The 15,471-nt window shown below is 35.5% G+C and overlaps 1 protein-coding gene and 1 pseudogene across 1 annotated transcript; one reads left to right on the top strand and one right to left on the bottom strand.

Moving 5' to 3' along the window:
* Nucleotides 1-4,165: 4,165 nt before the first annotated feature.
* On the bottom strand, nucleotides 4,166-12,895 carry LOC128016175 (succinate--CoA ligase [ADP-forming] subunit beta, mitochondrial). The gene is made up of 11 exons (XM_052600638.1): nucleotides 12,556-12,895; nucleotides 11,354-11,549; nucleotides 9,262-9,361; nucleotides 9,013-9,175; nucleotides 8,652-8,780; nucleotides 8,412-8,550; nucleotides 7,259-7,420; nucleotides 6,863-7,005; nucleotides 6,646-6,766; nucleotides 5,999-6,087; nucleotides 4,166-5,001 (listed from the first exon to the last, which is right to left on the bottom strand). The coding sequence occupies exons 1-11, from the start codon at nucleotides 12,637-12,639 to the stop codon at nucleotides 4,927-4,929; spliced, it is 1,401 nt and encodes a 466-aa protein (XP_052456598.1). The 5' UTR covers nucleotides 12,640-12,895; the 3' UTR covers nucleotides 4,166-4,926.
* Nucleotides 12,896-13,558: 663 nt separating this feature from the next.
* LOC128016176 (nucleotide triphosphate diphosphatase NUDT15-like) lies at nucleotides 13,559-14,898 on the top strand (annotated as a pseudogene).
* The last annotated feature ends 573 nt before the right edge of the window (nucleotides 14,899-15,471 follow it).

Genomic DNA, 15,471 nt, shown 5'->3' with positions numbered 1-15,471 from the left:
TGGGCGACAGAGCTAGGGAGAGAGGGATGAATGGATTGAGAAAGGCTATAGGGAATATGATAAGAATAGTTAATAAAAGGGAAATGGTGTTGGAGAGAGGTCGACACTAAAGGCTTAATTTGAGGCCTTTGGTAAGGGCAATTTTAAGAATTGAGGTGCAAGTGAGATGTCTGTTTTTCCAAATATTGCTTTTTTTAGCATCCATTTGAAACCACTTGATAACCTGCGCAGGGCCCTGTTTTAGTTTTTCCCAAATTCCATTTTATATTTGGACACATACACATACAGAGTTATGTATACAACATACAACCTGCACTGAAATGTAGATGTGGAATAGATAAAATATTTGAAGGATAAACATAATAATGAAAACGTAAACTTGAAATACTCCAAAGACTGAATACAAAAGCACTAATGCAACAAAAATAATAACTAGTAAAATATACAGGTAATGTAAAGAATGGAGAATGTTAAAACAGTAATAGTAACAGTATAATAGTTTATAGTTAACAGTAATAGTGCTATGTTTTATTTATTTTTTTTATTTTTTCCAAGATTCTTTTATCGGTTCAAACTTTTTCGGCAAACTAAAAAGTGCTGCACAACAGTTTTTCCTTTTTAATTAAGGCACTGAAAAACAATTGTGGTATTCCTTACAAATAATATTTTAATAAACTGTATTATCATTATTGTTACTATTATTTTGAAAAGTACACTCTTATGTACAGTAGTGACATGGAGAAGCTAACTCACAACGTTTACACAACAGTTACGTAATTTCTGACTTCATTTCTTCAAATTGAATTTCTTCAATTTTAATGATAATTAGTTTTATCAAATGAAATGGTATTATCCTAATGAAATGAGTCTCGGAGCAGCTCTTGACATTAAGTTCATGAAGATTGTCCTTATAGGCTATAGTGATAAGGCAAACACTGAAAACACCAAGATTGTATACATGTGTAGATTGAACCCATGTGTAGACAAAACTGTGCCATTTCACACAAAGACGTGCGGAACATACAGACTTCATATTTCAAGCAGTCTTTTTGCAGTCTAATACCCACAGACACTAGTCCATATTGCGGTTAGATTAAGTGTACAGCCCTATTTTTGATTAACTTATCCAAATCTTGCCCAATTCTGTTAGACAGTGAATTCCATTTTAATTAATAGATTCGGTGAGTCCATCTCTGTTTTCCACACTGTGTAAATCATAGGGCTCTATTTTTGTCACCAAAATTCACAGGGCAATGAAGTGAATGATACATTCTGATATTATAAGAATGGCTTAAATCCACAAATTACTTTCTTAAAAGTTCCCTCAGTCAACTGCAAATCTCCAATATAAAATGTTCCAGGATGTCATTTCAACTTAGTTCCAGTGAGTTCACAGGCAAAGCCCTGAAGAAGTTCTTCTCCAAAAGCTGAGGATAATTTTAGCCTCAGGGGCGTATCAACCTCAGCACTGCAAGAAAAAAATCAGAGGCCCCACTCCACCAAAAATAAACAGGTAAATATGAACTAGCCTGCGGCATGGTGGGAAATTATGCAAATGTTATTTCCAATGAGGTGAATCTTGACTTGAGCTATACCGATCGAGGAAATAAAAATACCACAATAGCGACTGGCTGTAAACAGAAGTACATCCAAACAGCTGAGAAGAATATTACACTGCAACAGAAATGTAAGTATTGACTAAAATTTGATGATGGAAATGGGTTGTAATGGAAAACAAACAGGCATCAAACATTAATTTTATTGACGCAGGTTCACCACTACTTACGAGGAGCTGCGCACCTTTGGTAACCATTCGCTGCTTTGCACAACAAGTTTGTGACAGATCAACAGTTTTTGCAAGGATGCACATATTTTGCATGTTTTAAGAGAGCTTCTAAAGTATTTTCCAAAGAAGCAGTTGTGCAAGCTGAAACATCTCTGATTAAATCATTCTCACAACTGCTGAATGTGTGTGCGTGTTCACAATTGTGCCACTATGTCAAAAAGATGACTAGATTTTATATATTTGTCCAAAACATCAACTTTAAAATGGAATAATTTTAGTCTAATAGAGGTGAATGCCAGTAAAAATATCTTTAAGACCCTTAAGACAAAATATTAAGACTTATATTCAGTGGGGCTATATCTTGTTTGTTTGAAATATTTATTTGAAGGTGGAATGTGTTAAAAACAAACTTCAGTAAAGATACATTTAAGATTATTTTTATTAAAGAAAAAAAAGTAGGTTTATTGCTTAAAGTATAAATCTTAAAACAAGAACAAATGCTTAAAACAAGAAGAATAAACTGCATTTTAACATAACTACTAATAAAAATTTCTCTTTTTAAAGAATTATTAGATTAATCCCAGGCATGCAAGAAAGAGAGCATCCAAAGTTGTATGAGGCCAACTACTGTGTGACATAATTAAAAAAATATGAAGCAGTGCAGTATCGATTCCCATCCAGTAAAGATAGATGAGCTGTAGAGGTTATGTAAGCTCACAGAAGGGAACATATCAACATGAGTTTGCCTGACCCCATCTTCCAACTTTAACATATTCCCATAAACATATATTCCATAGCCTACAGGGATTATTATAGAACATCTCTAAGATTGCATGAAATTAAAACTTGTTCATATGAAACATATGTACATCACCCTTGGCAAAGAAATATATTGTTTAATTTATTTAAAGCATGACGCATTTGAAACAGGCACCCTGAAGCCAAAATCTTCACTGCCCAAACGATTGTCTGAATAGTGCATTTCAAAGACAACTCAACTGATTTCAAATCATCACTAATAGAACATTTTTAAAGAAGTGGATTTATCAGTCAATTAATATTTGCATCTAATATCAATATATACCTGAGCTAGCACAACACTTCACTGATGGCCCTTCAAATGTAACTGTACCATTTAACACACACACACACACACACACACACACACACACACACACACACACACACACACACACACACACACACACACACATATATATATATATATATATATATTGTTATTACATTTGTAATAAATATTTAGGCTTATATTAAAGTATGTAAATAAAAGAATAGTTCTAGATCATCAGTTGGTTTCTGACTAAATATAAGCAAATATGGCATAGACTATTTTGCCCATAAGTAATCTAATCTCATAGTATTTGTAGTGTTATAGTGTTTATATATATATATATATATATATATATATATATATATATATATATATATATATATATATATATATATAGGCCTATATATATATATATATATATATATATATATATATATATATATATATATATATATATAAACACTATAAATATATATATATATATATATATATATATATATATATATATATATATATATATATATATATATATATATATATAAACAGGAGAGTGCCTGACACAGATCCTTGCAGCACTTCATATTTTACAGCTGTAAGGTTAGATGCTTCCTCATTTACAGAGACACAATGGTAACCGTCAGATGGGTAGGATCTAAACAACCTAATTCCTGGAGGGCCAAGCCCTGCAAAGTTTAGTTCAAACCCTGCTCCAACACATATACCAAGTAGTTTTCAAAGAAGCCTGAAGGACTTGATTAGCTGAAAATAAACTCTGCAGGGCTGTTGCCCTCCAGAAACTGTTTTGCACCCCGACCTAATCAATCTTAATGACTGTTCCTGAATACCAATGACATTCTGTAATCTAGGTAATAGTATTTCATGATCTATTATGTCAAACACTGCTCTAAAATCGATCTAAGCATCTAAATGCAGTCTTAGTCAGATGCTAGAAGCAAGTCATTTGTAACTTTAACTGAGTGCAGTTTTAGACATTTTAGACAATGATAATTATTTTAAGCATAACTCATATATCACATACGGTACTTCCAGGGGGCCCTGCACCAGCTGAACAGCTACCATTGCGTTTAATAGGAATGTTACTGGATGGTTGAAGTATTACAGACCTCAAACTGTGAGCTGCCAAATTCAGAGCACTTTCCTTTTGAAAAAGTTAAATTCTCACTACACGACCAAATCTATCATTAAAAATGCTTCAAGGGACTTACTTTGCAATAGAAGTGCATGTTCTACATTTCAAAAATAGACAGTGGCAGAGTCTGTGAGTAGCATCAATCATCTTCCTCTGAGACACTTCAATATTTTTATTGTTTTCTGCAGCCACTGCACTGGTGGCTCCATGTCAGACTGAGAGAACACCAATAACACACATATTCCCTGTGAGTGCTTGTGCGTTTACTTAAAAGGGAAATGGTGCATTTCTCTTCAGGAGAACAGAAAAGACATCCTGCAGCAACACTCCCTCCCGCCAGAAAAGAGAAGGAGAGGAGGGAGGGATGAAGAACGAGGGGGTGGGAATTTCTTTTAATGATACTGTGTGTGTGTATACATATATGGCAAAAGATAGGACCAATGTGTCCGAGACATTCTTTACCCAAAGAGTCAGATCTCCGAACATTTCAACAGTATAAATACAGTCCCACATAAATACATCCTCCACTTAAGCAATCAAAAAAAATTATAACATTGACGAAAAAACAACAGTAGGCAGTACCACTGACCCAATCTAAACCAATAGAACCAAAAAAATCCAACAATATGTTAGTGGACTGGTTTGATGGGCTCTGCACTCTGGTGAGGTTGATTTGCATGAAATGAAAGTGGTAACATGCAGACACACGTGTCCTTTAACAATCTGAAAGCACTGATGAGACAGAAGGAACAGGGAACCACAGAGAGACAGAAACGAGAGCTGACAGGAGCTTGACCAGGACACGGGGTTGTAGAGAACTCTACTGGAGGTCTGAGACTAGACAAGCACAAGTGCTGGGCTTAGATTTAGTTCATGTAAGATGGTGTGAATAGTGATGTGGCTTGTAGGTTTGCTTTGTTAGATGGGCAGCTGGAACTTGACATCAACTTGGGCCTCTTTAGCCAATGATACAATTTCAGAAAGCTTCACAACCTAGAGGAAAAGAGAGAGAAAGGTATGGTTTAACATTATGATCCATTTAATTATAACACAGTGTACTAAATTTGAATAGTAAAAATCAAAAAGTAATGATGGTTACATAACATTGTTACAAAAGTCTTTATTTAAAAAAAGTAATATGTTCTGTTTGGCTGTCGTGATTATCCAGCGGTTCAGCTGTATGATCACTTAAACCAATCAAGCACCTCCATTGCTTGTATCTGGAAATCAGGTTTGTATAGTCACTGTATAGTAATAATGAGATTTGCTTTGATTCTGTTCGATGCAAAGATTTATGGCCTGCAACATATTCTTTGATTTCTCCTTTTGTACACTTTCCCCTTTTAAATGACACGGGTGTATTTTGTTACCCTTAGTTATTGTATTAGGTAGCATGAATAAACAAAGAATTTCTTTGTTTCTTTTTTACACAGCATTAATTAATCTAGATGATTTATTCATAATTTGTTTGTATTTTATTCACTCACAAAACATTAAAGCCATTTATAATTTATAGTTGAGAGACGTATTATGCATTTATGTTTTATTTATAACTTGAAATATTAAAATAATACAAGTAGAAATTGATATTATCCAAGATTATTAAAAGCTGTAAAAGTATATTTCATTGTTAGTTCATGAAACTTAAAGAATTAACTACTATTAATGAACTGATCCTTGTTTGAAATGTGTATGCATGATGTGAATTTTGATTCTATATTTCCCCTTCAAATAAAGTGTAAATGTTGCTATTTTAATCATTAATGGCAGGTGAAGTTGTGGGAAATTTTCTCCTGTCTCTCAAAAGTAAGTGATATGGGTTTGGAACAACGACTAAATGATGACAGATTTTTTATTTTTGGGTGAACAACTCCTTTAAAATCTCATATTTCTTTGCACTATCAATTGGATTCCCAAACCATGATGGGTAGATTCTTCTTCATGTCATTTTGGATTTGCTAACATGCATGCATAAATGAGAGCAACGCACCATTTTGGCCGCCTCGTCCAGATCATCACAGGCCAGGATCTTCAGAGGGCTGGAGGCGATCAGAGCCTTAGCATCGTCTACTCTTGTTCCTGGAGATCAGACAAGCGCAATGAGAGTGAGATGAAGGGCCTGAAAACATGAGACACTTTTTTCTTTTTGTCACCATTCTGACCAATCGGTGAACTGGTTAACTGTTCTCTGATAAAAAGAAACTGAAGCAACGTCAACTTCTTAAGTGTTACTTTATACAAAAGCAACATCTAACAAGTGACATAAATGATAAAGTATTGTGTAACTAGAAAAATCTATATTTACTATAGTAATTTGCATTTGCCATTTCCTTTTTCCCAGGCCTTGAAAACTATTTGAAAATATCCCCAAATATTACCAGGTTTTCCCATGACCACAAGAACCTCTGATATGCCTGATAAGTCCTATTCATGTTATTTTCTAAGGAAACCTGAAGTGCTTGTTTTTGCAGGCATAACTGATAATATGATCCAGTTTTTAAGATCAGCAACCTTTTAAATGAAGTATGGGAACTGAAAATACTTTAATGGGTTTCAAATCATCCCTCCGCCTCTCAATTAATCAAAGTCACCCACACCATCAATCATAATCATAGAACTGAGTTTGGTCTCTCTCACCTTGTAACCGCACTACGATGGGGATTTTCAGTTCTAAGTCAGTGACAGCAATAATAATGCCCTGTGCGATGACATCACACCGCATGATGCCACCAAAGATGTTTACCAAAATAGCTTGGACCTGTTAGGGACAAAAAATTTTCTGACATGAGCGGTGCAATAAAAATAGCCGCAATAAACACAGAAGCCAATGTAATTCAATTTATCATGACAATACCTTTTTATCAGACGTGATGAGCTTGAAGGCCTCTGTCACCTGCTGTGCAGTGGCTCCGCCTCCAACATCCAGGAAGTTAGCAGGTGTTCCACCATGCAGTTTAATGATGTCCATAGTTGCCATAGCGAGTCCAGCCCCATTGACTAAACACAGATGACATCGCATGTATAGATTCACAAATATTCAATATTCAAATCTAATTATAATGGTACAAATCATATCTAGCTTACTAAAAGTGCAAAATACAATATATAGAGGTCTTTAATTCTAATATTACACATATTATATATATATATATATCTCAAGAATGCTGATATGTGAGTTTGGTTTTTGAATCGTCCACTCAATGCTGTGATAATGTTTCACTAATGGATGGTCATGGCTTTTTGTACTGACCCAGACAGCCGATAGTGCCATCTAGGCCGATGTAGTTGAGGTCTGCTTTGGCTGCCTCTCTGTCTCTGGCGTCCTCCTGGGTCCAGTCTCGCATGTCAAACACTTTCTTTTGTCTATAGGCAGCATTTGAGTCAAAGTTGATCTTAGCGTCCATACACATCACTGCAAAGCACATAAGAAGTCATCTATGAATGCAGAATCTATGAACCTGTTATAGAGTATTACAGTGTCGGGTAGAGCTGCACAACACTGGAATAAACTGACATTGAATTTGTTTTTCTGCTATATTTACTGGACCTGAAAAAGCACAGAAATTGTTTTGAAATTGAATCTTGAATAGCTCTATTTGATACTATTATCCAATATAAAAATGATTGGGGGGATTTTGTTGAGGAGCACAGAAAAAAAAGATTACAGCTGAAAAATTACTATTAGTTAGCATGAACTTCAGTGATACGGGAAAACATTTGCTGTTCACACTTCGGTATACCCTTTTCTTAACTCAAATCTATTTCCATGACCTTAAGGTGAAAATGTTTTTTTTTTTTTTACAAAATTCTTTCAACTTAAGTTTTCATAGGTCACATTCCCACTGTTTTTGACATATTCAATATGACTATAAAACAATCTTTTTTTTTAAGTAATAATTTTTTTGTGATAATTGTTATATACAAAACAAATATTTTGGAATAATACTATTGTACTCTTTAAAAAAAAATAATAATAAATAATAAAAAAAAACTTTAAAAAGTATTTAATTAAATGACTAAGACAGAAATTCTTAAACTTAATTTCTTTATGTAATTTTCTTTAAATCATCACATTTTTATTTTGGTTGTTTTTTGGCAAATTAATACAGCCTGGAGAGTCTTCAGAGTGAAGACTGGCACTGTGCAGTATATATTAGATTATAACAGTGGTTCATCATCTCAGAGTGGCTCGATTCACAGTAAACAAACCAATCTCCTCTGATATGCTCTGATATACATGTAAATGAACACAGTGTCAAGTTTAACTCTAAAGCCCACAGTGACAATAATTATTCATCCAAAAAGCCATTTCCCGATACTGATATTATTTTGTGCAGCCCTAGGACTGGGTTCTTAAATGTATACATAACGATCTAAAGTGCAAGGTGTCTGCTTCTGTGTACCAATGCCAGATGAATCCTCCACCATTGGGTTGATCTCTACCATAGATGCATCATACTTCATGAACACATCATAAAGTTTCAACATGTTTTCTGCAGCTTCATTGATCAATGCAGGGGGGAAACCCATCTTCTCTGCCACCTAAAAGAGAGAGAGAGAAAAAAAGAAGAATAAAAGCATTTTTCAAGCAGGGGCCAGTGTGGGAACTGTCTTACAGAGCTATATAACACTCTGCACCTCACCTTAATAGCCTGATCCATCTTTATTCCCTCTATGATATCAATAGGCTCTTTCACAATGGCATCAGGATTCTCTGCAGCCACATCCTCAATATTCACGCCTCCCTGAGAACTGCCAATCAGCACAGGGCCCTGTAGGGGGTGAAGCAGAACCTGTGATCATTTCAAGGCCAGGTGAAACCAGTAAAGTGATGGTATTTCAGGACACAACACAATAAAAGTTGCCCTCTATTGGCCATTCTGCTTACTGCAGCATGTAGATTGGTGATGTCATTTTTGAATGCTTGCAAAAAGACTTATGTACTTGGATGCACACATATGCAAGGCAGTTTCATAGATAAACCACACAGTACTGTCCTCTCACCTGGAAGGACCTCTCCATGGTGATGGCAAAATAATACTCTCTGCGTGGGTATCTGCGCTCGCAGATAAACACCTGGTTACAGATCCGCCCCGCCTCTCCGGTCTGCTTAGTGAACAGCTTCTTGCCAATCATCTTAGAGGAGATATCTCTCGCTTCCTCTGGCCTGTAGACACAATGAAAGTGAGTAGACAAAAGGGAAATTGGAAAAGTAATAAGGTGATGAACAATAAAGCAGGTCCAAACACTCACGAGTAAACAATTCGAACTCCGCCTTTCAATCCTCCCTCAAAAGAGCCTTTGCCTCGACCACCCGCCAACACTTGGGCTTTAACCACCAGGTCTTTAGAGCCTGAAAAAAAGCGAAAGAATAAACAAGAATGAAAAAAAGCCTTGAATAATGCCAACCAAACAGACAGAGAAGTACACAAAACACATGGCCACGCTCAAAGGCCGTTAGCAAACAAACAAATAGCACTTAAATTGACAGATGAAAAATACACTACAGAGCTGCCGCATCCTCAACCAGTGAGTCACACTGTAATTAGCTACAGTCTCTAAACCTGCACAGACCTGGTGTGCAGACGCACAGAACAGGCTTATGAAAGTCTGGAACTGATTGTTATGATAAATGTAATGCCACATAACAGACCGGGAAGGATTAAATAGTTTTGATTCACTAGGATTTAAACTGCATAACCAGTTGTAAACAACAGACATGTGACGCCAATAAGAATGATTCAGGAAAGCCTCAATTCTGTCTGCTTGGTAAAAACAATAAGGTGGAGTTAATACAATTTTGACTGGGAGTTGGAACTTTACAAGCCAACTTTTCAATAAACAGACATAACTACACTTTTTACTAGTGGTATTGGTTGAGATGGTATTAATAAAAAACATTTTATTTACCTAATTTTGTTCCAACCCCAAAAGATCTATGTAGACAAGGAGATATTGAGCAAAATGATCGTGCTGCCTTTTTCCTGCCTAATGGCTTGAATTTGACTGTTCTTAACTACAATTCAAGTTTAAGGCAGTTTTTTTTTTTTGTAAATTAATATTCAGCATGAATGCATTACATTTATAAAATGATACATTGAAGACATAGTGTTACAAAATATTTCTATTTGAAATAAATGCTGTTCTTTTGAACGTTCTATTCAGCAACAAATCCTTAAAACATATATCACAGTTTCCACAAAAATATTAAGTAGCACAACGGTTTTCAACATTGGTAATAATAACTAGAAATGTTTCCTGAGCTCCAAATCATCATAACAGAATCATTTTCAAGAGATCATGTGGCACTGAAGATTGGAGCTATGATTGCAAAGAAATTCAGCTTTGACATCACAGATATAAATTATATAAATGTAAACATTTATTTCACAATATTACTGTTATCTTTTTTTCTGGAATTAAGTCTTTCCATGATTGCTTTCAATGTATGGAAAACAGCAGCATGAATATTCTGATGAACCTCGTTTTGTGCTCCACAATCTGTTATAGGATTTAGACTTTAGGATTTAGAAGAGGGTGAGTATATACTGAAAGAATTTTCAGCTTTGGGTGAACGAAACCTTTTAAAGTTGTACCATGTTGGAGCTCTGCAAAAGGGAAGTACCCCACATTAAACTGCTGATTTTCCATTTTGAAACCATGCATATTTCCAACTTTGTCCATGTTGCAATTCTGCAAACAAAACACTTCCACTTTTTGCAACCCTTAATGTACATTTTAGGGCATTTACCAGAAATGAAATCCACAGCAAATGATTATTGATTTGGAAACAGCAAGTTAAGGAGTGAATTCCAATATTATGCTGATCTGAGACACACCAAGATTCAAACTAATTGGTCACGTAAACCCAACCTCTATAGTTACACGTTTCTCAGTCTTATACTACATCCTCCATGTTTGTGACACCCTACCCTCCTGTATTCCAGCGAACAGCACTGCCTGTCCATCATGGGCCTGTGCAGGTGCTGCCTATATTCTGACAGTTAGATTAAAGGTTAGGGTAGCCACATTCTCCAGAGGTGGCACGAATCTATGTTTAGACTGCAGCGTGTTTGAACACAGCACAACAGCTGAAACACAGCAAATTTAAGACCCTAACATAGGGTGATGTGGCTGTCCTGTTCAAAACTCTGTAATCTGACCCGTGTAAAAATATGCTGTGTTGAAATACTACTCAAGATCACTCCAATGTGTAAAATATGTAAACAGTGGAAAATACAAATGTGCATATGTTATGGAACAATTATGCAGCCTGCATCCCTTTGAGAATAAGTATCGAGAACTTTCCTCAATTAATGCCCAGCATATGTTCATGATTTCTTACCGATCTGCTTGGCAACAGCATAAGCCTCATCAGGCGTGCTGGCCACCAAACCCGCAGGCACAGAGATGCCCGCTTCCTTCAGCAGCCCGATGCTCATGTATTCATGCAGGGAGAGGTTCCTCTGCTGCTGCACTGACAGCGTTGGAGACCACTGGTTCCCATGATTACCAAATAGACCCGATGTCCCACCGAGCACCTGGCAATTTAAAGTAAAGACAGAAAATGGACATGAAATCCAACACAAATAAATTCTGTTCACCCTGCCAAATAAGATTGAAAAAGGGATTCTGTGGCTACAAAGCCATGGTCATATTTACACTGCAAACACTAACTTTTGTAGATTGCTTATGCAAACCACAAACGGAAACAAGAACAAGAAAAGTCTCAGCTTTACAAGAAAAAGGATTTTCCCTTTTTCCCTTGCTCAATAGATGAACACTTAACATACTTTAGTAGAAGCCAAGCAAAGTCAAGAGTCTTACAGTAATATATGGGATTTCAGAATATGTGGAATTACAACACCTATTGAAACAGACTGTCTGTGCCAGCAATACAGAGATGATTAACTGACTAATTAATTACGGTATAATCATTTGCCATGATCCACAGTGACATACTGTACACTCAATACAGGAATAGTGCTTTATGGAGGAACTTGGGTGTTTTACTCAAGGGTACAACCCTCTACTGACCAAACATTTCGACATTTATTATATGAAATGTATATGATTCAGGAAGGATTCTCGTTAAAGACACTATCACTTTGTTTATTACAACAAGCATATATGTAGATCTGAGTGGTTTAAGGGTTAACTTAGACTTTCAACAGAAACACTGAAGTGAAACAAAACAGTCTGGCCCTCTGTTCATGTAGGTCAACGTTAACTCGAAAAGGCAGATGACAGGTACAGTGTGAATGATAACCATATAAACAAGCTACAAACTGTAATTAACCACATACATTTCACACTAAACTACCAGATATTTCAACTTGGATCTGTCTTACTACAAAAGAGCATCCGCTCAGTAGATAATGAATAGGTTTGCTAATCTAAGCATTACTAATAATGATTTCAGTTAGCCTGAAGGCTAATGTCAAAGGAGAATCGCCCATTTAGGGTCAATAAAAGTGAACAAAAAAACCAAGCAGCTTCACAAATGACAGTCGGATAAAGCTATCTAATGTGTGTACCCAAGCTGACCTTAGCTGCCGAGCTTAAAGTCGTCCTGGAGCCGGAATTCCTCAGTCCAGCGGACAACCGGCCACAGATCAGGGACGTCGCCATGTTTCTCTGTGCTCAAGCAGCGCAGCAGAAAAACAAATGACTGGGCGCGCCTGCGTCAGGACGTACGTCAACTGCGCAACTCGGCATCGAGAATCGCAGCTGGCTATTTCCTTCCCCATGAACCAAAGCTAACTATTAAAATCAGTTCACGTGTTTACTGTGATAAAGATTTGCTTTACTTTGGGAATTAAGATGATTTACTACCATTTGTACATCTCACATTGCACAATCTTCAACAAGATCGTGAAACGTATGCTTTCTGTCAGGAGAGTCATCTACTAAGTAAGATATAGATACGTTTAGACAGAAACATTTGCTTAATTATGTTCATGAGGATTAGTTCCCAGCGTGATTGCACATGTCCCTCCCTCTCACTAACTGAAAAGGGTTTGGTTCATTCCAGTGACTCGAATCTTTTTACTGCGGCCGCTCACCTAAAATATTGATTAAGTGACTGTTTACATCCGTACGACAGTAGATGGCAGCAAGTGTTTTACCCACAAATTATATTTAAGCAGATCTATTAATGTTTCATCCAACTTGTCAAGATCTAGGTATGACTTTTGAGATGCTATAACATAAATACAGCATTAATGGAAATAAGAGTGTCTACAGTGTACATCATTTTAATTGTAATTAAAATGTACAGTAATTTATACACATGAATTATTATTCCTCCCTTTTCTCAAGATATTTCAATTTCTAAATTTAAAACTGTAAAAATGCAGTATTTTACTTTGTAGAATACAATTAATATAGATTTTTTTTTTGTTTATTACCGTTTGTAATTTTATTTTTGTATTATTGAAGGGTTAGATCTTGGCTTAAGTCTCAGATGGTACTCCAAGTAAATAATTAAGGTCATATAAAGTTTGGATTACCACTATATAACTGTTTGTTTCAACACAGTTTAAATACAATGTCCGAGACTATTCAAAATGGAAAAGCCATCCTCAAACGTCCTGGAATGGGAGTTTTGTGGAATTTGGTTTTTGTGAGACTACTCCAATCAAGGATGTGTCTTGTTAGGAAAAAGAAAAAACAAAGTTGGGAAAGGCACCTACCAGTTACCAAGAGGTCACATAGAATTTGGGTGAGTTCACTGTCACAAAAGTGCATCCGTGTTGCCTTTTACTGATGTTAACATCACTGTATCAAATTAGAAAGACATTTATGTTCCTAATTCCTGCTTTATTCATGTTAACTTTTCTTATATGCTAGTGCATTTAAACACACAGGTTGCATGTAAATTAATTTGAATTCCCAGAGAAACCTGGGAGGAATGTGCCCAGAGAGGTGATGGAGGAAGATGGCATCCGACTGAAGAACATTTGCTTTGCATTCATCATCAACTACCATTATTATGTCACAGTCATCATGCAGGGAGAACTGGACAGGTCTCTCTCTGCTGAACCAGTTAATTCAGAGCCAGAGAAGAATGAAGTTAAACCATTTCTTTGAATGTGTTGTTGCCTGTGTAGTCTCAGGCCCAGATGGCCCACCCACAGATCATTCGTGATAGTGATAAAAATCTGTCATGTGAGACTATTCCCTGTCTCACGCCAACTTGGCAGTCACCATTACAACAGGTTTTAACAGTTTTGAGTAAATATTCAAATGTTTAAGATAACGATGGCATGGGTTTTTATAAAGCTCTAAATGCTTAATTGCCAAGTTTTTGTTGTTGTAAAAATAGGTAATACTGAAACATTAGTGATTTATTTTTAAGTATTTAACTGTATTTGCCCAAACAGCAAGCTGCAGTATTTCACTGAAATATTCAGATTTCTTTCTCAGGTTGGACATGTAGGCAGTGGGAAGATTTCCCCCCTGAAGATGCAGCTATTCTTGCCCTTAGTCAGCTTGAGGCAGCAGGACTTTCAGTCATTCAGAAAGAGTTAAAGTATTTTCTGTAATTAAGAAATCAATCTTATCACTCCCTGACTCTCCTTAGGCCTTTTCACACTCATTTTGAAGAGAGCTTTGACCTGGTGAAAGGACACACGCCCTGTTGTGAGACTGACGTACTGTACTTTCAGATTGACTGTAATGCATAATTAATTCATTATTTATGAATTGTTATGTTATTCCAGCTTCTCAGTAGCATAATGATTTCATTGAACACACATGTATTAAACTATATCTAAGTCTATTAAACTGACTATTATCAGTCAGATATTTATTTTGTACATGCCATTAAAGTCTGCATTGAACATGTTATAGGTGATGTTATGTTAAAATATTTAGGTAACAGTTTACAATAAGGTCAGATTTGTTAACATTACTGAATGCATTAGGTATACCACGAGCCATACATTTAAAGTATTACATTTTGCCTAAAGCTAATTTCTACATATACATTTTAATATTTCAAGTAATAAAATAACATTTACCTATAATTAAATGGATTATTTTATTGGATTTAATATTATATGAATATTATCCATTATATAAATTTAATTATATTAATAATGAATTGTATTTTTATTTTAAAGTGTTACCAATATTGCGTCATAAATTCTTACTGTATCCATTCCACACCCTTTGCATTTTGCAATACTACTGCAAGGATTTCGTAACATGTGTTTTTTTTCCCACATAAATCTTACCTGCACTCACATAAACCTGGTAGGTTGGACAGTCTTTCTTTTCTTTTTGAAACCACGCCCCCTTCATATTATATTATATTATATTATATTATATTATATTATATTATATTATATTATATTATATTATATTATATTATATTATATTATATTATATTATATTATATTGTGCGATCATGTAATATATTTATTAAATTGGAAACGTAACATTAAAACAAAACAAACG

This window comes from Carassius gibelio, chromosome A6 (genome assembly GCF_023724105.1).
Source record: "Carassius gibelio isolate Cgi1373 ecotype wild population from Czech Republic chromosome A6, carGib1.2-hapl.c, whole genome shotgun sequence".
Lineage (NCBI taxonomy): Eukaryota > Metazoa > Chordata > Actinopteri > Cypriniformes > Cyprinidae > Carassius > Carassius gibelio.
Note: the sequence above shows the minus strand (reverse complement) of the source record. Positions and strands in the feature narration are given on the sequence as shown.